This window comes from Branchiostoma floridae, chromosome 13, assembly GCF_000003815.2.
Source record: "Branchiostoma floridae strain S238N-H82 chromosome 13, Bfl_VNyyK, whole genome shotgun sequence".
Classification (NCBI taxonomy): Eukaryota; Metazoa; Chordata; class Leptocardii; order Amphioxiformes; family Branchiostomatidae; genus Branchiostoma; species Branchiostoma floridae.
In genome coordinates this window covers 21,167,616-21,189,789 of record NC_049991.1, presented here as the reverse complement: position 1 = coordinate 21,189,789, position 22,174 = coordinate 21,167,616, and the positions used below count along the sequence as shown (strand labels likewise).

Below are 22,174 nucleotides of genomic sequence, written 5' to 3'. Positions count from 1 at the left end.
CAATCTGTAGGCCGCGAAGAACTGGTGTATGTGGTGATTTAGGAAAAACTTGATCAACGAAAATTGAGCACACCACTGATCTTCCTGGACTTCCCAACAGAACAAATTTTTATTTGTGTGTTTATTTTATGTTTGTTGTTGCAGGAAAGTGTTGTGATGAGGGGAAGTCGTTCCTGTCCGTAGAGCCCGAGTCTCCTGCTGCAAAGGCTTACAAGGAGGTTATACAGAGTAAGTCTTAAGTCATACGGTACACGCATCAAGTCATAACAGAGTATATCTCGGGTCATCAGTAAGTGGCCTTGTGTCTACATCATTCTCCCAGCAAATTGCCTCTTGTCTGTACTCTGCTATCTCAACCGTCACCATCAGTTCCTGACCGCCCTGCTTATAAATATTAATGAGCTTACCATATATATATACGAGATCCCTTTTCAAAATTGAAACTTTTGAAGGCCTATTCTCTGATTAGCTGGCAGCTGGATTGTGGGATGCCCACAGGAACTGAACTTTGGGACAGCCAATTTCTCACTGCAGCTCCACCTAGCTGCACTGGTTAGTATTACACTGAGGAAGGACCACCGAAACTGTATCTGAAGAAATCCTATATGTTACATAAGCTATTTTGGCTATCCTGTGTAATACGTTGCTGTATGTTCAGTAATTGGGATCAAATCTACCTAAAATTTCTTTATTTCTATCCCTGTTTCTACAGGAGTGGAGGAGTTCTGTTCATCACACAGCAACAAGGGAAACGTTCTGAATCCAGTGGAGTAGCTGAAGTTACACAAGTCAACATGCATCAAAACATAGAGGAGCTCTAACTAGTCTAAGGATGTTTTTTTTTCATCCTTGATTACATTTTATTGTGCCATCTCAGTAAACTATTATCTCTTTCTTGTGTGATTTATGACAAGTGTAGTCATACATGTACACCAACAAGGGAATTGTTCTGAGTGGAGTATCTGAAATCACACGAGTCAACAGTCATCAACACATGAAAGAACAACTCTAAGCAGGGCTGCCTCCATGACCCATCCCTCTGTCCTGGGATGGAAATTTGGTTTGTCTAGACGGAAAAAAGTCTAACCCTATCCGTCCCAAAAATCTGAACTTCAATACATAAAATTGATGAAAATTAATTTTCATAAGTTTAAGATGATTTAAAAGGGAAATCAACAACATGGGCTCCCAAACAATGAGTGGGATGGAAAAACCCAAAGCTAGAGGCAGCCCTGGTTCTAAGGATGGTTATTCTCATCCTTTATGGGATTTTCTTCCATCCTGTCAGTAAACCAATGCTTACCTCTTGACATGATGTGAGAAGAACATAGTTAGATTTTTTTCAACCTCTATTTAACCTTCAGTACATCACATAATAAAGTATCTATTAAACTGCACTTGTACACCATTTGCAAGTCCAGTGTTTTCATTTTGTTATCTGTACTGGAAACTGTAATCAAAGCTAGCAACCTATGTCGAGTGAGGGAATGATCATAAGACGCCTTCCACCTAAGAACTTTCGTCAGTTCCTTGCTTCTTAGCTAAAAGACACAACATTGGGGTCTCCATGGGATTTAAACCTAGAACCCGTAGATGTTCAGTCAACAAACCTCAAGACCATCTTGTACTTGAACAAACATATGGTTTGGCACTATTAAAGGGTGACCGTAGTTCATATTGTGTGTGACATTCACCTTGGTTTCCACCTGTCGTTTCCGTGACGTCAGTTGCAGCAGTGCATGCACGCCATCTAGCGAAGTTAGTGGGCTATCCACCTCCGAAGCCACAAAGATATCTTGTATCCCAAGATGCATCGCGACACCAGGAAGTAAAAGTAACGCTCCAGCGCAAAACACGTTTTGACGTCAAGGTTTTTCCCCTGTAGGCCAGAACATTAGGACAAAGCAACTTCTTTATTACGATTACTGAAATTTTAAGTAAGCCGAAATGGAAGAGAGATTTTGTGCGCTCCTTCTGCTGAGTTTGGCGGCAGTAGGGACTTCAGGAATACACACCGAAACAGGTAAGAGAACTTCTGTTTTTGTCTGATTCTCCTTGGCCTCCATCAGGCATTCCTATGGGTGTGTGGGGATCCGTTGAATTCGGGGAAAAATCGGTAACTTGGCAAGCTGAGTCAGTCCACGTTTAGGTTCATGTTTTCCCTCCGGAGGGCTACACAACCGGCCAACTCCTCTGGTAGCAAAACTCCCCTGGCAAATTATTCTCCCGAGCTAAAACAGCCAGCATAGTCAGTCTGGTAGATTTTCCTGTATCTTTCAACTTTCAGCTGTTTCAAGGGCCACGAAGATTGCAGGTACAATACGTACAATAAGGAAATTGAAACCAGAATTCAGAAGGCCAACATGGTTAGCTACCAACTAGCCCCCCCCCCCCCCCCCCCCTTTTTAGAAATCCAAACATACCCATGGACACCAAAGCCAGCCTGATCAACACCATCTTCATACCCACCCTGACCTACCAGTGCCAGACCTGGACTCTCAACAAAGCACAACAGAGGAAACTTGTGACTTGTGGGATGAGGTGCCTAAGGAGAACAGTAGGGAAGACCAGAAGGGATAAGATCAGGAATGAGGTGATAAGGGGAATGGTTGGTGCCACCAACATCAACCACTACATCGCCCGACAACAGATAAAGTGGTTCGGGCACCTCGTCAGGATGTCACCCAATCAACCGTCCCTGAGAGCCTACAACACCAGAGTGTCAGGACGGCGGGCCAGAGGTCGACCTCGACGCCGGTGGATCGACGGAGTGAAAGAGACCCTGAACACCCATGGACTGACACCCCAACAGGCCACACGTCTAGCACTGGACCGCCTTCTCCTCCTCCCCACGACACCCCCGACGGTATAAGCGGACGGATATAGATAGATAGATAGATAGATAGATACGTGAAGCAAGCGGCACCGTCTATGAGGGAACCTCAAATAAATAACTGTACTGTTATCGATAATGTTTTCTCATTTTGTAGGTAGCCTCGTAGTAATATTGTCTATATAGCTAGTAGTTTTTATTGGTTGCCACACATTGTACCTTGTGCGATTGTTGAGCAATAGCTATAAAAGTCATTCATATGAGAACTCAACATACTTATCTAGAAGAACATCCATCCGTAGCGAGTCGAACTCGAATCAAACATGTATCACTCTCAAGATTGGGCGCGATTTGTACAACGCCACTGGGCAGAGAGGTGGTCAGGAATGTTTCCCATAGCATAGGCTATTTCATGTTTCGTGGCGCAGCCGTTATTGTGACTTTCTGAACGATTTTCGTGTCGACTACGTGCAATTCGGGTTGACGGCGGCCATTGGGGGACAAGCGGAAGGGCGGGGGAAAAGCGGAATTACACGGGGGGAAAAGAAGAACGACGGGGGCACAGATGAAGTACGTCGGGGGTTAAGAGGAAGTCCGGGGGAAAAGGTGAACGGATAGGGGGGAAAGCTGAAGGAGTTTCATGGGGGTGTGTATTCTACTGCTAGCTAACGTTAACGTTAACGGCAAAGCCCCATGTGCTTCAACCAGAATTAATAAAGGTTACTTGAAAGTCACTATATAAGACACTACGTACTATATATGTAACGTCAATGCAAATTTTTTGTTGACGACCGTCTAAATATTTATTGACCCACTCACAACAACACGTATGGTATCAAAGGTCAAGTGCAAGTGCAAACAGAATACAGAGGGTATCGTGAAAAGCTTTTCCGACTTTTTGTGATCATGTGTGGTCCACAAATCTCATTTAATGATTGATCGATTGATTGTCAACTTATTGCAGCTAGATGAAAACGTCCAGTCTAAGTAAGAATTGTGTCTTACTTGTATTCTATGTATATTGATAGATTGATTCATTGATCATACATGGCCACCTTTAGCCAATATTGACCGTGGTACAATGAATACAATCCTAATATTCGCCTACGCAGAAACGAACCCATGTCCTTTCAGATTCCACCAAGCGGAGCCTTAGAACGCACGTTTGACTCTGCGTAAAGATGCACTCTCACTGCACTTGTGCCAAGCTTGCGTCACTGGGGGTTCAAAAGATACTCAACGAATTTCAGAGATAAAGAACGAACTTTCTTACATTTTGTGTACTTTTTCGTCTTCTAAGTCATACTTTTACGTAATACGCAATATGTGAATTATTAAAAAAAAACGGAGAAAATAACAAAGCAGTGACGCAAGTGCAGTGAGTGTGCACCTTAAGAGAAAGAATCCTAATCACTATTTGATTTGAAGCTTCTGCAATGGTTATTCATAGATTAATCGATTGATTGATAGATCGATTGATTCATTGAATGACTGCCTACCCAGTAATGTGTCGCCTCCCCTTGATATATAGATTGTTTGATTGACGATTTATTTGTTCACTGATCAATTAATTTCCCACCCAGTGGAGCTAGATGAAGGTGAGGAAGCAACAATAGAGTGTCCGCGCCCCCTGGTGCAGCGGCTGAACATCACCAATGCCCGGTACTGGACCGACACGTGTGAGTCTCCCGGTACCTTACAGAAGCTACAGGTGGAGTGCGGAGACAAGCCGTCCTGTACCGTTCGTGCTGGAGATGATGTGTTCGGGGACTCCTGTCAGGGGGAGGCGCGGCTGGAGTTCACCTACGAGTGTTGGAACTGTGAGTTTGGGATCTATTTAAATCAAATTCATTTCCTTTTCTTTTTCTCTTTGTTTGTTGCCTCTTCTTTCAACCCTTCCATTTCTGCTGGCTGACTTTTCACGCACACGCTCACACACAGCATAAACTGACAGACGGATAGATAGATAGATATGCTTAGATGCACTTCCCTTGTTGAGATAGATAAATTATTTATAACCCTATATCTTTACGTTTTTTACAATTTTTCCGGAAAATATTAAGAAAGATTATTCCTCCATTGTTTACGTAAGAACATTAAAAATACTTTTACACAGTCTTTGCTCGCCCGGTTTGTTTACACACTGCATGCATAACCATTCTACAGTTCCTGGATATTATGGCTGCTTTGAAGACAGCGGCTGGCCGAGCAGCAGGGCGCTCAGTGGTCCCGTGTGGAGACCAGGCAGCCTGACCATTCAGGCTTGTCTAGAGCACTGTCGTGGTTATAAGTACGCCGGGGTGGAATATGCAGGAGAGTGCTTCTGTGGAAACAACGAGGTTAAAAAAGTTAAAGTTAAAGTTTGCCCATGCATCTACAGACGCGTAGGGTGGCGCCCATCCCCACTTCGAAGCCCTTGGGCCACACATGTGCAAGCCACTACAGCAGGGGGCTGGTCCGCTGGTAGTGATGTGTGTTTAACTTCCATACTCTTCCTCATTAGTGCTGAGTGCTAAGCAGAGAAAGCAGCATGTACCATTTTTAGAGTCTTTGGTATGACTCGGCCGGGGATCGAACTCACGACCTACCGAATGCAAGGCGAACACTCTACCCACTAGGCCATTGCACCGGGGACTTTGGCAAATACGGAGAAAAACCTTTTTCCGAGTGTGGCCAACGGTGTAATGGGGATAACGAACAGTACTGTGGAGGAAGCTGGCGTATTGAAGTCTACGAAAGTAAGACCGTAACTTATTGGCTGTAGATACACAATTGTATTATCTTTTTTATGCAAATGTTAACATAGATTTGTTTGTTTGAACCTTTGTTTATTCATGAAAGCTCAAATCGGCATGCGGGCCGCTTTTCATTGAGGTCATGAGGGAAGAGGCATGAGTCAGATAGAATATAACAGAGATACAGTTTTGTGTTTGGGTGATGCACGAAACTAACCCAGATCGCTCACTTTTAAAGTCATTTACTTTACACACTTTTGGTGCCCAAAAATAAATACATTTGTTCCTATTAATAAATGCAACGTTAAGTACATTTTATGAGGAGATAAACTTTACTGTGTACTAGAGAGTCAAGGAACCTTAAACCAGCACTGTGAATGATATGCTAAACTCAACATGTTGATTCATTCATATTTTTATGTATACCTGTTTGCTTCCTTTTGTATTCACGTGTATGTATGTATACAATGCTAAAGTACCAGAATACTTTACGAAAGTCGCTTTACTTTTGTTGTGCCAATAACGATTACTTTGTCTAAAACCCCAAAGGTTCGATGGGCCGACCATGTGCTGACCAAAACCTGAACGGGTCCCGGCACTACGTGTATTCCCCGGACTTCCCCGGGCTGTACCCGGATTCGAAGTCCTGTGAATGGACGATACAAGCTCAAGACGACAAAGTCGTCAAACTACGGTTCGAACTTTTGAACCTGCCCTCAGGTGACCTCACAATCCGAGACGGCACAGAGGACTCACAGGACCTCGCTACACTCAGTGGACTGACAGGTATTTGTATGTTTGTTTGTTTGTTTATTTTTCTATAACTCGGGTTTCATGTCGCCTGCCTGGCATTTTTCAAAGATCCTTGGGGGGAAACCCCGTACATAAATGCAACATAACAGTAATCGATAACAATTTATGTGTCAACTTCTAGTATCTAATAGTATATTATGTTTCACTTTTCATTTTCATTATTTGAATACAACTACACTAGAACTTTGAAAATAAAGTATCATGATATACGACTACAGCTACGGTGCTAATGCTATCATACAATAATGCTGATATTAACGCTAAATATAAATATAAATATAAAGAAATAGAGTTCGGCGACCTCATACCTCCATGAAAATTTAGAGCTTTTGTAAATTTCATGCAATTGACTAACACATTAACATAATTCATGCATGGCGTTGTTCAGCATTGACTAACGTACACATGTCACAATTATAAAATTCCCATTATTAATCATAAAGCAGTTTTGCAATTTTTACATAAATTATGCAAATAAGTTCCTCATTACCATATTTGGTATCTGCTTATATTCCACCTATCATAATGAACATCTGTTACTTTTATTAAAGTCCAGTTATTGAAAACAACGGAATTATACAATTTCCTCATTAATTATGCAAATCAACTCCTCATTTGCATAACATGTATATCATTACGAACATCTTTGCCTAAGGTACCCGCATGCCTAATATGATGCCAATCCTTCAATCCTTTCTGCATTTATCCTCTGTGGAATGTCTTGACAAAAATGCCCCTGCAGTTCCCAAATTAAATGTTAGGGGGCTGAAACTTGCCCCACTTTGTCATGACACTGAAAGCTATCTACCACCCAAATGTCAAGACCATATCACATCTGGGACAAGAGATACATAGAAAAACTGCTATGATAGAATATTCTCATTAATTATGCAAATGTCTCCTATTATGCATAATAAGTATTTCACTTTGTACAACATTGTCTAAGGTACCTACATACCAAAAATCATGAAAATCCGTTGTGTCCTTCTTGAGTTATCGTCTTCAGAAGTTTTTGACAAAAATGCCCCTGGTATCCCCAAACTAGCCGCTAGGGGGGCCCAAACTTTTTTCACTTATTCCTGAGCACAAGAGCTATCTAATACTCTAAAATCGTGACCATAGCGTGTTCAGAACACGAGATAGCAAAACCGGAAGTTGCGCTGCAGTACCAAGGGAAGCCGCTAGGAAGCCCAAAATCTAATCACTTCCAGCTTTCATCGCACCCTACCAACACACCAAGTATGAAACTAATCCATCCAGCCGTTCTTGAGTTATCTTGTTGACAGACAGACAGACAGACAGACACACACACACACACACAAACGCTGGGTAAAATATAACCTCCATGACATTTCATGGAGGTAAATAGTGAAGACACATGCACATTTATGGAATGACTGTTCACAGGTGACACCATCCCAGATGTACCTGCGAGTTCGGGTAGCGCCATCTGGGTGCAGTTCCAGTCCGATGGCGGAAGGGACACTAGGGGGCGCTTCATCTTCTGGAGTCAAGGTCAGTAATCTTGTAACGTCAGTCAAGGTCATTATTCTTGCCTCACCTCGATCACGTTGAAGCATCTTAAAAAACCCACCACACTTATCCAAAAGTGTAGAGGTCTATCCTGGTGTGAGTGGATCATACACAGCCTGTATGTTTTGTACCTAACTGCTGTGTGGTTTAGTCACTATGTAAAACCACTGAAGAAGCAAACATGTTCCCTACTCAATAAACACATGATTCTTGTTTTCAGAGATCGACCATTGCGGCGCCATCCCCCTGCCCCCCACCAGCGGTACTGCAGCTGCCCCGTACGTAGGTCACGTGGGTGTTGGTGAGACGGCAGTGGTGATCTGTGACACCGGGGAGCTCGTCTGGGTCAAGTGTGAGGAGGACCGACAGTTCAACGACACTGGGCCGTACTGTCAAGGTGAGGTTCAGAGGAGGGATCGCCTAGAATCAATAGGATATTTTGTTTTGGATCACATGGATCCATCACTACTCGATGAGTGGTGCACCATGAGTGACAGAAAGCCTATGGCGTCCCCCGTCTCTGCCAAGGGATGATTGTAAGACAGTACGTGAGCGTACTGTCAAGGTGAGCTTCAGAGGAGAGATAGTCTAGAATTACTAGGATTTTTTTTGTCTGGATAAAACCTGAACTGTAATTTCCAACTGACTTACCTACATTTTAGCCTAACCAACTCCAGTTTTTGTCAAGGAATGTGGACTCCTATGATTCTGTGACGTCATGTTATACAGATAGAACAATATGTGAGTCGATACCCAATCGACTATGAGGTTCAGAAAGCCAATTGAGGATGTTTTTGTCTTTCCCTTTTTCTTGAAGACGAAACGACAACAATTTCGAGCACCCTGTCTTCCACCCGAGAAATGCACCGTTCTTTGCCGACTCAAGGTAAGACCAAGATGAATTTGAAGAGTACATTTCCAGATGCATGCATTGTGATAGTATTCTATTTTACGACCATCTCAGCTGTTAGGTAATGTCCAGTATTTCTAATTATACGCCAAAAATGATGTTGTAGAAATCAAAAGCTACAAACCATATAGAGGTTGCATAATTCGTTTTGCTGTTATGCGTAAGGAAAATATGATTTATGGCTAAAATATTGATGATCATATCAATGCATTATTGTAATAGAGACAACGCACAGATGTATTTCTTTATTATTATAGAAGAAAGTTCAACTCCCCAGGATAGTCTGAACCCGCCCACTAAAGCCGCACAGACAGGAGAAGGTACCGGCAACATTTTTCTGAGTCTGATTTTTTTTCGTATTGGAAAAATCTGATTAAAAACAACTTTAATGGTCCAATACTATAATTGGGTCATGAAATAATATTTTTTTAAATTTGTTAATAGAATTCGAATCTGTAATAACTTCCTGTAGGGACCGGAAGTACTGTGACGTTCATAGCCGTGGGCGTGGCCGTGCCGCTGGTTGTCATAGCGACGGTTGCCATAGCTGTGGTGGTCTGTAGAAGGAAAAGGTGCGTTCTGTTCATGTCATTTCACTAAACTAAATCGACACTTCATGCCATATGTCCTACTTGTCGCCACCCTACTGGTTAAAGCTTTTCTACTAAGCATAGCTGGATCGAGATGCATTTCGATCATAGAATTATGACGGAAAACCAGGTTATGCTCTGTTAATCTATCATAGAAAATGTGGGACATTTCATTTTCAACTTTTTTCAAAGAAGAAGTCAAACCCCGCAATGGTAATGTAGGTTTAGAATCGTATTTGATATTCTGTATGTACATAAAATCAGTTAATCTTCATATGTTACAATTTAGATTATTTATCTGTTTTTAATCACTTCATGTATTTGATTTTTTTCACCTGCAATTAGCTCCATGGGCATGAATTTGCAATAAAGCCTTGAAAAAAAACCTTAATTAATTTTTCTTACACAGAAATGCAGCCTCAAAATCCCGCTGTTCAACACAAGCAAGTGCACACGAGTTTTTGGGCAGCCGTGCAGGCGCGTCTCCTAGCGGAGGTGTCGGGCTGACCAGCCTCGAAGCGCGCTACGTCGCCAATGGCGAGGTCGGTGACCCCAGTGATGAACACCTGTACGCCATTCCTGACGATGGAAGGGCAAAGAAAGCCGCAAAACCCAGACGCGGTGACCGGACTAAGAACAGATCGCCTGAGCCATCTGTCAATCAAAACCATGACGAAGGCTTCACGGAAAATGAGCTGTACGAGAGTGCCGATGACGTCACTGCAAGGCCCGGTCGGACTGAAAGTGAGGCTGAGGGGTCGGTAGAGAACATTATATACGGAGAAATTGACTAGTAACGAAAAGCTGAAAAAATGCCTTTGATTCCGTGTGAAAATTTTCTATTTCACAGATCAAAAATATGCCGAATGTAGGAAAGTGTAATCAATTTGTTATTTAGATATTCCAAGAGCTTTGAATGATATTACGAAGTAGAAAGTTGGGCTCCACCTTTCAATACCATTCCTTAGAGTTAGACACAAACTAACAAACAGTGAATAAGAACCCAACCCCTGTGGCGTTAAAAATGCTATAGGACTACCTGTACCTTTTTTATGTGATGTCAGCTTTCCGGTGAACTAAAATTCCTGCAACGTTTAAGATTATAGCAAATAACAGACTACCCCAAATGGTCTGTCGTTATTGAGTAAGCGGTACATGACATCGGGCATGTTTTTTTTTTTTTCTAATACCTTAAGAATGTTTTCGTCTCAGGTTGAAAACTTGTTAACATTCCTTGAACACCTCCTTGTCGGGCGTAACGGTTACTTTAAGGTGTAGCCAGCCTTAGCTATGTGTGGCTTACCCTGAACCATCTCTTCGTGAAGCAAGCCTCGGTTGTTTTCACCTAAGAGAGAACAAAAGGCGTTGAAACTTCCTTAAGTCGACACTTAAAGTCCTCTTAAGGCGAGTCCGCTCTGCGTCAGGTGGCTCTCATGTTACACAAACATCTTTTATACGGTGGGATTTTCGTAAATCCTCTCCGACTCAAATATCCCAGGATTATCTAAGTCTTGAGGGCTTTTCGTCTTAATTTGTGCCCTTATTTGAGACGGTACGGTGTAGCTTCTGTTCAGTGGTGTGGGGAAGATATGGTTTTCAGTTTTATAAATATGGGATTTTTAGACTCACCACATGTATGGTACGTTTGTCACGAGATACAATAGACGAAAAAACACGCACGCTTTGTAAGTGCATTAGCCGGCACTGAAAGACGAGCGACCGAGTTTATATAAAATCTAACAAACAACGTTGCCCTGACTTAAACAGTACAAAAACTGGCGGAAACTAGTATTATCTCTCTCTGTGTGTCTCTGTGTCTCTGTCTCCTTCTCTCTCTCTCCCTCTCTCTCTCTCTCTCTCTCTCTCTTTGTCTCTGTCTCTCTCTCTCTCTGTAACTATCTGTCTCTCTCTCTCTCTGTCTCTACCTCTCTTTATCCCCTCCCTCTCTCTCTCACTCCTTCATTCTCTCTCTTCATCTCTCCCTCTTTTTCTCCCTCTCTCTTTTAATCTCCCTCTTTCTCTCTATCCCCCTTTAATTTCCTGTGTATCCGTCAGCTAATAAACCCCCGGCTTTACACGCTTGAATGAAATAGTGAGCAATTCTTACTGTAACCTTTTTCAACCGTTGAAGCGAGTTTTTAAGTGTACTCTACTGTTACTCTAACGGTAACGTTACAGTGTAAACACTCGTGCGATACTTTGGGTTAAACACACCACTTCCAGATGAGAAGGCTTATGTTGTGTACATACGTAAGTGGACTCCACACTATTTCCCAGTAAACATTCCCATTCGTTAATATGTACACAATACATCCCCGTCAAATGGGGGGTGCAAACGTTCAGCGAATGTCAGGGGTAAAGAACTTTTTTTTTTGCAATTCGTGTGTCTGTGTGTGTGTGTGTGTGTGTGTGTGTGTGTGTCTGTCTGTGTGCCTGCCTATGTGTCTGTCTGTGTGCGTATGTGTGCACGCGCGTGGAAAGTAAGTTAAACGTAACAGTTAATTAAAACACCGGCTTTGCATTGCTAAAGAAAAGAGCGCAGCCTGTTTCGGTTCGATACGGCATGCCTGTAAGTGGACTCTACTTCTTCTAACAAGATTTCCGAGTAAACATTGGGGCTCCGAACCGTTATACCCCTTTCCACAAGGACGGCCCTCTCAACGCGCTCTCTCTGTGACCTAAAATTTGACAAATTGCCCAACGAATTCAATAGAAAAGAAACGAATCGCTTTACACTTTGTGTTTTGTTGTATTTTAGATCTCAGTCATACTTTTACGTTATATATAATAATAAATAATGTTTATTGCAAATTCTTGCCCCGTTTTTAATGGGGGTATAACAAAATCAAAAAAGAAAGAAAACTAGACAAGAGAGACAAAATGTTTTTTTTTTTTCAAATTCTTGCCCGTGGGCTAATTGCAGGAAACATGAGAGGTTCAGACAAAGTAAAAAAATGGTGTCTACTCGGGGCTTCAACTAGTAAAAGCTAACTCCAGGTCCTGGGTTATTGGGTTCGACTCCTTTTTCGAAGACAGTGGAAGACGAAAGATCCCACCTTTCCTGTTATGTGTGGGATTTGTGATAATATACCTAGTGTGAAAGTGAAGGTTACACGTATCCTATGTAGGTCGCAGTGAGAGCGCATCGCGATCGCCGTCTAGTGGAAAGGGGGGGGGGGGGGGCGACACACAACATCAGCTCGAACCTGTCACGCGCACTTACCCGCGCGAAACGCCCTCATGCGCCGCTGCCCAAACTCGCAACACGGCGCCGAGTGGAAACGGAACACCTGTGCTCCATCCCTCGGCACCATTCAGCGGCGGCCAGGCACAGCGCCCCGGCAAACACTCTACTCTCTCTCCGCGCGGGTGGGCAGCAAGTCCCGGTGGAGCAGTCCGTACCACAGGTGAGGCTAGACCCGCGTCTTTGATCCGCGTACCGCTGCTGAAGCCGTTATAGAAACTCCCGACAGGTTTGGGGGATTATGTGGAGGGGCGAGGCTGGATTAAGCCCCGGTCACAAAGCGCGTACGATTCCTTGCGATGGACTATTCCGCATATCGTACGATGAGCGCAGTACATCGCAACAAAATCGTAAGCATCGCAAGCCATCGCAACGCATCGGATGGTGTTCAAAATTTTTCCAGCGTCGCACGATTTTTCACTTGTGTCTCTTTGTATAGCCGTCTGACCGCTTTTGTGCTTATTTAACCAACAAACATGTGGACGTAGCTGTTAAATACCTTCCTATAATATCTTTAACTGTAAAAAATAAATTAAAAAAGACCATGACAACAATATTACAAGCAAAAGTTCAAATCAAGCGTGAGTACTGGTATGGTTATCTCGGCCTGCTTGCCGGCTCTACGTGTCAGGCTCTTTCGAAGATCGTATCATGATATGCTATCAACAAAAAGATGCCATCATACAAAAATCAAATGATAAGCATTATATCATATATATTTCCGACTCATAGAGCCTGCCTTTATGTTCGAGTTGTCCCCATGGTTATTACGATTATGGTAAACTGACCCAAGACCGACGAGAGCTGAGGTTTGATCTAATTATAAACTCACGTGCATGAAGCGATCAAACTATCGTCTGCATCACCTGTGCGTGACGCGCTGTTCTCTGGTTGCGACTGTGGCAGTTGCGACTGATATATTTCCCCTTTTCGTCAATATCGACAATATCAGGTAAAACTGAAACCATCACAACATACTAAAAAGTCATAAATCTATAACCTCACCAGTAGACAAAAATTGCCGTAATGAACTCTACTATGGGGGCAAATAAAACCTTACGACGATAGCGAAATTTTGAACATGTTCAAAATCCATTTCAGCTCTATTTTTCGCCATACGACGCTCCCCGATTTACTATGATTCACTGCGATTGACACAGGCACGCTCTTATGACCTCATCGTACGATCCACTACGCGCTTTGTGACCACGGCTTTATATACTTAAACCATTGCTTCCGATTTTCTTCCGACTTACGTCGCACTGCGATTATCCTGCGCATCGGAAGGAATCGCAAGGAATCGTACGCGCTTTGTGACCGGGGCTTTAGGGTGCGATGTTTTGGTATGTGTCGGAACAGGGAGGTACAAAACCGTGACACAAGGCGGTACAATTCCCGGCGGGTCGGGTTTCGCGCGGGAACAATGGGGCGGCGGTGTTAGGGGAGGGAACTCGGGTGTGTCCGACCTGGTGTAACGGATGGGAGAGTCTTAAAGAAGGTACGCCGCGGCGCGCGTCTTGGTGGTAACGGGACGTTTCTGGCTTCGCCGCAGGTGAGGTTTTGTGTCGTCTTCACCAGGTGTGCAAGTCGCACGTGAGGTAACAGACCGTGGTTGAAGACAGGTACGTTTGGACGTCATTCAGAAATGTTTTAGCTTAACTGAAATGTTGCTAAAGCCACATGGATAGGTTTTCTGTCAACTGGCGTGTGTATGTGTAGGGGGGGGGGGGGCAGTCAAACGAAGTAAAGCGTAAACGTGCCTTGGCGATACAAAATGTTTGTGTGGAAGGTAGTTACCTTTTTGGACTCACTGAAAGTACAACCGTCACGGTGATTTTGTTTAGCAAACAACGCCGAAAGCGGCGACACCTTGCCAAACGTACCGCTCCGTGTGTGATACATGAAAGCTGCACTCACACTGCGAGACGTAAGGCATGGTCTAACTGAGACGGTGACACCTGTGGCTGGGAGTCTGTCAGACGTAAGACGTAAGGTATGGTCTAACTGAGACGGTGACACCTGTGGCTGGGAGTCTGTCAGACGTAAGACGTAAGGTATGGTCTAACTGAGACGGTGACACCTGTGGCTGGGAGTCTGTCAGACGTAAGACGTAAGGTATGGTCTAACTGAGACGGTGACACCTGTGGCTGGGTGTCTGTCAGATACAGCTCTGCTACAGTTACCTGTACAAACACACCATTAGGTACAGTAACACTAGTAAGGCCGGGGTGGGTTGTGCGGAGTCAGGTTGGTCACTGGTAGTTTCAGTGTTGCCGTTAGATTAGCCTGCGTAGCTCTTGAACTCGAACCAGCAACAAGAAAAACGCGTGCAATCATGACTAACATACGTATACAAAGAAAATAATTCATAACGTAAACACAAAAAAAACCTAAATCGAAGGCCAGCCAAGGAGGAAATTGAGTTAAACTGCCATCTGCAAGGCTTTTTTTAAAATGTACCTGCAGGCCATTCTGTCCATAACCAAATGTGAGGAGATGATATCATAAAGGAAACTTTGATGTAGATTAGAGAGGAAACTCATCTCCTCGCCCGAGAACGTTTCAAACCGGAATAATTCCACGCCCTAATGATCCTCGTGTCAGTTATTTGGAGCAGAAGGTTTACAGAAGTCTCGGCTATGTTTGTTTATTTCCTGCTCTCTTTGTTCGCTCGAGTCGGTATCCATTACCCGCTGGCTGGCACTTCACTTCCTGGAGTCAGCCACGACCTTTATAAAGGGAAAGGAAGTCCCATAGTTTTTTTGAGGCCTAGGACAGTACGTTGTTATCTACTACGTCTAGGGCACGGACATAGCCCATCCCTTTCCTTTCACCAACTTCACCTTCCCAACCGAAGTCAGGTACCCATTTTTACACCTGGGTGGAGTAAGGAAGGTAGTGTAAAGTGTATTTCCAAAGGGCACAAGATCGAGCGTGACGGGCCTCGAACCCAAGACCTCTGGGCCAAACGTCCTGAAGATACCAGAACCTACTCTCCAAGCAGAGGTTAGGCCCCGGCTTTTTTTTTTACGTTTTGTTAGTCGTTTTTATCTGGCTTTCTATTTTGTATCTTGTATTGTCAAAACCTTTGGCTGGCGTACTTCAAGAAACTATACAAAATAGAAAGCCAGATAAAAACGACTAAAATAACCGCCGGAGCCTAACCTCTGCTTGGAGAGTAACCAGAGCCAACGACAACCTTAATACAGCAGTAGAATAACATGTTAAGATGTAACACAAGCCGATAAGACAGACTGAAACAATATCTAGCTGACAGTGTATAAGGTTACATCTTGCTGATTCATATCATGTAGGCTTGACAGTACTGGCGGGATAGGTTTCATATATTGTTAGGTTGTGCCAAAACTGGGAATGATTACATTTTGGGTCCCTCGGCGGCCATCCACGGTACTGCAACGGAACTTCCGGTTTCATGTTGTTCTGCAAGAGCTGTGGTTTAGAATTTATGTTGGCTAATTTTGATGTTAGGAAATTTGGTGTCGGTTTGGGACTTTTAGTCTTGTCAAATAATTTATTTACCTCAATTAGTCCATTTGCAAACCCTACCGAGGGCTAATTACATGGACTATACAGATACAAGTCATGTGAGTACATATGTCCTAATAAGGAATCACCGATGACGTCATTGTTCACAGTGATGTGCGAGACGTCGGCGGACTGCGGGTGGAACAGCGCATGCGCCAACGGCACGTGTTCCTGTCATGGCGGATTCTCCAGTCCGGACGGCACGTTTTGCACGGACGGTACGTAACCATGGTAACGGGAGATTTCCATCTTTTTGTGTGTGGTTTTCAATTTTGTTCACACATACAAACTCAGGCACACACACACACACAGAGAAACAAACTGCACAGAGACAACTGCATACTTACGCACGAACACAGACTAGGATTCCAATACAAGCACAGACTGATAGATCTTACGCAGTCGCACTTTCCTTGTGAATATTACATCATATAGCTCCGATGCTTTCTATGGTAGCATTAATTAATGTTTTTCCTGTGACAGACCTGTGTGGTGGCGGCCAGTGCATCACGTGCTACGATACCGTCAGATGTCGCAGGTGAGGTGTCCTCTTGTCTTCTTTACGGTGTAAGATGGCTTTGTTAACTTAAAATCTAAAGACTTTAGGCTCAAATCTCCAGCAGGTCTCAATTCTATGTCCTTGGGAAAGGCCCTTTGCATTTATTTTCCTACTGAACATCGCTGAAAATGAGTGCCAAACTTCGGTTAGGGACGTCCTTTCCGATGTGATGTAAAGCCAGAGGTCCCGTGTTTGAGGAGAACCACACCTCGAGCACGTAAATGATCCTAACAAACTTATCGAAAAGAGTGGAGGTCCTTGCCAATGTGAATGGATCAAACCTACAGGCTGGTCTTGCGCATCTTGTACCTACTCTACTAAACTGTCGTGGTACTCCTTATTAATGGTTTATTGGTTATCAAAAAACACATGTACTATTTGGTTACACCCTAAAAAATATGCATGAATATTCAATGGTTTTGCACAATATATATCAATGAAATCCTCTCATCTCTGCAGGTGTGTGCATGTGGTTCTGTCGGCGTCCGGCAGGTGTGTGAACACCTGTAGGTCTCAGGAGAGTCTTCACCTGGCAGGTGATGGTTACCTGGGGAGGGTGTGCGCAGGTGAGGTACTAAGGTGCTAAACTGAGATTTTCGGTGTTTCTTTCTCACCGTATCAGACTCAGAGTATGAGACGCTCCCTGTGAACATTAATTTCTTCTTGTATCAGATTCAGAGTATGAGACGCTCCCTGTGGGGCACATCGCAGTGATAGGTGTTTTTCTTTCCGTACCAGACCCAGAGTATGAGACGCTCCCTGTGGGGTACATCGCGGTGATCGGTGTGCTGTGCGGACTGGTGCTGGTGGCGGCGGCGGTGGTGCTGGGATGCTGTCTGTACACCAAGAGAACCAAGTGAGGACTCCCTCTCTACAGTCAAACCTGTCTATAGCGGCCAGTCAAGGGACTGGAGAAATGTGGCCACTATAGACAGGTGGCCACTGCAGAGAAAATGTTGATCAATTGGCCACTAGCAATAAGTTGCAAATGATTTCAGTACCCACTTAATTTTTCTCACCAAGTAACATTGTCTCGATCGTCTCAGAATTCAAGTGACCCTGCCAAAGTCAAATCTACCGAAAATGATACATTATTTTGTATTTCTTAAACCTACGAACAATTCACTCTAATTTCTGAATGTATGAAGGTTCTGTGTTACCTTTGTAAATTTGGGCTCATAAACTAATTTGATACATATTAATGTTTTAATGTATCATTGGTTAATGCTTTGAAATTGGAGCGTTCCGCTTCATGCTGTGGCTGTGTACGATAAACTTGTTATTTCAAGTGATTTGCTAACCAGATAAGACCATCCACTGTTCCCTTTAGATGATTGAAGGTGTAATCAGAAAGAAACTGTGAACTAACAGCCCTAAAATTATCATTGTTGTCGCAGAGGCCGGCTGAACTTCCTGCGCGCCTGGCAGTCCACTAACGTGGAGATGAGCAACATGAGCGGCAACGGCAGCAGATCCGCATCAGGGCAGTACGGCTTCAACAACCCGGCTTTCTGTGAGTACTGATGCCTTTCATTTGTTAATTCTTTCATTCACCCAATATTTTGAACAAAACTGCTCAACATTGTTGCGCAGGGCAGTTAGGAATACGAGACCTCACCTCATCAAACGGTAAGCGCCCTCTATAACGTCACTACGCCTTCTGACAGTTTGTACAGAAACTGCATACACTGTCTGACACACAGGAGGAGTAAAAAAAAGGAAAAAAAAATCACTCCCCTGCAGCTGACTAATGTTAAATGTTATGTGAATTGTACGGTAGCCCAAAAGGACAGGTTCATTTTTTGACTACTCGCACTTTCTGTGCCAATTTCGACACACCCATTTGTTACAAGCCAAAGAGAGCATGGCCACAGAAAATGAAAACTCAAACAGAAAATGAAGACACACACAGAAAATGAAAACGCACACAAAAAAGAACACAAACACAGAAACTAAAAGCATTCCTTGAGTGTAGCTGAGTTACAAACAAACAATAAAAAATAACAAAGGCTTTTACTGTTCTATACCCCATGCCCAGTGGAAGACAGCCAGCAGCCTGTAGCGTCGCCCGTCCCGGCCGTGACCCCGCGGCAGGTGCAGCAGCACAAGGCGGAGTATTTCCGGGTGGCCACGCAGCTGCGGCCGCACGTGCACGCCTTCCTCACCATGCTGGGGGACGCGCGCAGGAGGCTGCGCAACATCGGGGAGGAACACAGGGACGCCGACGTCTACAGGTGCAAAATCCGTTGTTACTTTCTTCTTTAACTCTTGTAGCAATTCTTGCAGCGTCTTCGTTGTAGTACAGACAGAAGTGTAGGCCACTAGCCTCAGGCGCCTCCGCAACATCAAGAGGAGCACAGGGACGCCGACGTCTACAGGTGTAAAATCCTTGTTACTTTCTTCTTTAACTCTTGTAGCGTCTTGTAGCGTCTTGTAGCGTCTTGTAGCGTCTTGCAGCGTCTTGCAGCGTCTTATAGTACAGACAGAAGTACACCACTAGCCTCAGGCGCCTCCGCAACATCGGGAAGAAACACAAGGACGCCGACGTCTACAGGTTACTTCTCTCTTTGGTTCTTCTTATTATAACGTTTTGTAGTACAGAAATGTTTAAGCTTTCCCGTTGCCATGGAAGTATATTTTCCTTATCAACGATTACCATAGAAACACGCTGGGCACTTCTAACACGGTTGCAACATGTTTATCATGTCCTCCTACCTGATATAGTTTATATATGCTGATTGATTAATTGATTGATTGATTGATTGATTGATTGATAAAAAGTATACACTCACATCATTCGATAGTAGTTATAACGTAGACATTTACAAAAATTCACGTCCGTTCACAGAATCATTATCCGGGACCTTTCGCGGGTGGTGCTGATACTGAACCGAGCAGAAGGTTCGTCTGCGGAGATTCCGCGGGACGGGGTGGCGCTGCTGAGGTGGGCCAGGCACGCCCTCGCCTCCTACCGGGCCCAGGCGGCCCCCACGGTACGGTACAACTTAGGGCCCTCTACGGGAAGAGGATGTACACATCATCGCTATACTTTACTGTCCACAAGAGTGTGATGGAAATATGGATGATGTACTGGGTCAAGTGTTTTACCAGTTCACCACGCAAAATTTTTATCAGTTTACACATTGACTATGAAAAAAAAGACACAATTAGGTTTAAACACAACATATCACGTATCAAAACTGTTGGTCTGAGTGTTTGTTTCTGTGTATGTAGTCATGTCTAGTCATCAAAAAATCTTCTTCGTTCAAGAGTCACGTGTAGGAGCTTTTGTCTTTCTGTGTGTTCTCGCGCGTATGTGTGTGTGTGTGCGTTTTTATCTGTGTTTGTGCGTACGTTTGGGTGTGCGTGTCCGTGTGTTCCGTGTGAAATCTGCCACCCCTGATTCCCGTGCGTGTTGCTTGTTTCCCCCAGGACCCTTCCCAAGTCTCCAGGACCCCCAGCGTAGCCGGTTCTACCTCGGTCCGCCCAAACTTCTCCTTCAAGTCTCCACAAACCCCCGTCCGGACAAACCCTTACGTCACCCGTCACCATAGCAACCGGTCCGTCTCCTTGGCGAACGGGGTCGTCATTGGCAACGGGCATGCGTCAGTGTCATTCGTCTGACGTCAAAGGGCACATTGCATGACGTCTTTCAACAGATATTCTTTTGTTTTACACGAAATCTTATCATATATTTTTATCAAACTTTTCGCATGTACAATCTATATGCATTAGACCATGTTGATCTGATTGTATCGATGACATCCTTTGGAAACCTCAAGTTTCAAAATTTGCAAACTCATATCATTCGAGCGTGCAAAGGGCAACTACCCTAGTATTTCAGCCTATTTTCGACTTTTGGCAGGAAAATGTTAGAAACATTTCATATTGGTGAGACAGTGTAGGGTGCAGACGTTCAGATTAGGCCAAAAAACAAGGTTTTGGTTGATTTTTTTAGCCTGTGCTGACCCCTTATTTGAAGTGGTCAGTCCCTAACTTGAGGTCACGTGATGCCAAGATGGCGGCAAACACGAAGACTGCGGGACCTTCCACCGGTCAGAAAGTTTAAATATTAGACTTTTGGACACTTGAGATAGCGGGCTGCTGTTTGGGGTGAGTTCTTATGACCTGGAATGTTCACGGATGAGATTATGACACCCTGAACTTGCTAATTTTCACATTATCGCCAATGAGGATTTCTATAAGTGTTCACTGCTCCAAATAAAAACAAATGGTCTATAAAGTTTGCCTTCATTATAAAATCTAACTGGTCGGGAAGGTTGTACATATGACAAATCACATAGCGTATAATACAGCGAACATTATACTGTCCTTTTTTTTAACATCTTCTTTGACTTTCGAATTGAATCTAGCATTATAAGACATTAGTACCCGTTTGCCGATATTCTATATATATTATGTATTTCCCAATTTATGGCATATATTTTCTCATTTTGCGTCTGCTTTGTACGGTTTACAGTACAGTCAAAAACAATTCTTAACGGACGAAAGGCGATGCGCTTGCTTACGTCATCCATACAATCAAATCAACCTGGACTTACATAATACAAGTTCAAGTAGTTAGTATGTGTTGAATTCATGTGTGCGCGGGTTATTTACAACGTGCTTAAGGTGCCATTATTTTCTTATGTCTACATATAGCTGGTGTTTAGTATTTTCTGTTTGGCATTTTCGTTTCTAACTGAAAAACCTGTGACCGTCCATCTACTACGCGAAGTTCAGCAGAGCAATCATGGATACTAGTATTGGCCAGTTAGCTATAGGAACTGCAAGATTGCGTTTGAAATGTTTAAGCGAAAAGGACATAAAAAGAGCCTAAGAAAGCGTCATTATAATTGAATTTTTATCATTCCCATTTTTTTATAAGAATGTGCGTTTAGTATTGCTACCTTTATATCAGTTCATCTATATAATATAAATAGATGTAAGTAATTCTATAGATAGAAATAAATCTATTAAACCTTATCAGTTGTTTGTCGTTATTTTGCATACGAACATGTTACAAAGAATAGGAAGTGTTTTGCTCTGTTGGCTTTGTATTTGTTGTGGATCGATCTTACAACACAGAAATGACTTAAGTTGGAAACATTTTGTTCCTTCACATATTCGTCTTAGAATTTGGAAATCGGACTTCCATTTCCACAACGTTAGTAGCCGTTTTCGTACATCTCATACTGCAATCTGCGGAATATATGTGGTCATGTTGCAGCTGCTGTGTACAATGTACATAATGGTCGAAAACTAGATTTTACCCTTAAACTGCCAAACCCGGATATATCCGGCACACATATACATTAGCCTCCTTCACCGGCCTCTCTGGGAACCTTGGCAAAATTTTTTAGGTCGATTCGCGATTTTTAACGATGGCTGTACTGTGATGACTGCACTGT

The 22,174-nt window shown here is 43.5% G+C and overlaps 3 protein-coding genes across 3 annotated transcripts in view; all 3 read left to right on the top strand.

Annotated features, from left to right (window-relative positions):
* Positions 1-1,025, top strand: part of LOC118428657 (cytosolic Fe-S cluster assembly factor nubp1-like) — an 18,601-nt gene extending 17,576 nt beyond the window's left edge. The window contains exons 9-10 of the mRNA XM_035838767.1: positions 145-228; positions 713-1,025. Of these exons, the coding sequence (XP_035694660.1) occupies positions 145-228; positions 713-774 (146 nt within the window). The 3' untranslated portion in view covers positions 775-1,025. The remainder of the gene's footprint in view (positions 1-144; positions 229-712) is intronic.
* Positions 1,026-5,472: 4,447 nt separating this feature from the next.
* LOC118428656 lies at positions 5,473-10,208 on the top strand. Its single transcript, XM_035838766.1, has 8 exons — positions 5,473-5,571; positions 6,118-6,354; positions 7,789-7,896; positions 8,135-8,311; positions 8,732-8,800; positions 9,082-9,144; positions 9,297-9,396; positions 9,824-10,208. Exons 2-8 carry the CDS (start codon positions 6,123-6,125, stop codon positions 10,206-10,208), a joined length of 1,134 nt encoding a protein of 377 aa, XP_035694659.1. The 5' UTR covers positions 5,473-5,571; positions 6,118-6,122.
* Positions 10,209-12,646: 2,438 nt separating this feature from the next.
* Positions 12,647-20,584, top strand: LOC118429773. The gene is made up of 9 exons (XM_035840406.1): positions 12,647-12,821; positions 16,315-16,422; positions 16,688-16,742; positions 17,223-17,329; positions 17,502-17,619; positions 18,161-18,276; positions 18,802-18,997; positions 19,612-19,756; positions 20,196-20,584. Exons 2-9 carry the CDS (start codon positions 16,317-16,319, stop codon positions 20,385-20,387), a joined length of 1,035 nt encoding a protein of 344 aa, XP_035696299.1. The 5' UTR covers positions 12,647-12,821; positions 16,315-16,316; the 3' UTR covers positions 20,388-20,584.
* Positions 20,585-22,174: the final 1,590 nt, after the last annotated feature.

Excerpts from the sequence above, each read along its gene's own strand:
- LOC118428656 (XM_035838766.1), top strand. The coding sequence starts at position 6,123 with ATGGGCCGACCATGTGCTGACCAAAACCTGAACGGGTCCCGGCACTAC. Across the intron at positions 6,355-7,788 it reads TACACTCAGTGGACTGACAG|GTGACACCATCCCAGATGTA; the intron begins GTATTTGTATGT and ends GACTGTTCACAG. Across the intron at positions 7,897-8,134 it reads CTTCATCTTCTGGAGTCAAG|AGATCGACCATTGCGGCGCC; the intron begins GTCAGTAATCTT and ends TCTTGTTTTCAG.
- LOC118429773 (XM_035840406.1), top strand. The coding sequence starts at position 16,317 with ATGTGCGAGACGTCGGCGGACTGCGGGTGGAACAGCGCATGCGCCAAC. Across the intron at positions 16,743-17,222 it reads GATACCGTCAGATGTCGCAG|GTGTGTGCATGTGGTTCTGT; the intron begins GTGAGGTGTCCT and ends TCATCTCTGCAG. Across the intron at positions 19,757-20,195 it reads GGGCCCAGGCGGCCCCCACG|GACCCTTCCCAAGTCTCCAG; the intron begins GTACGGTACAAC and ends TGTTTCCCCCAG.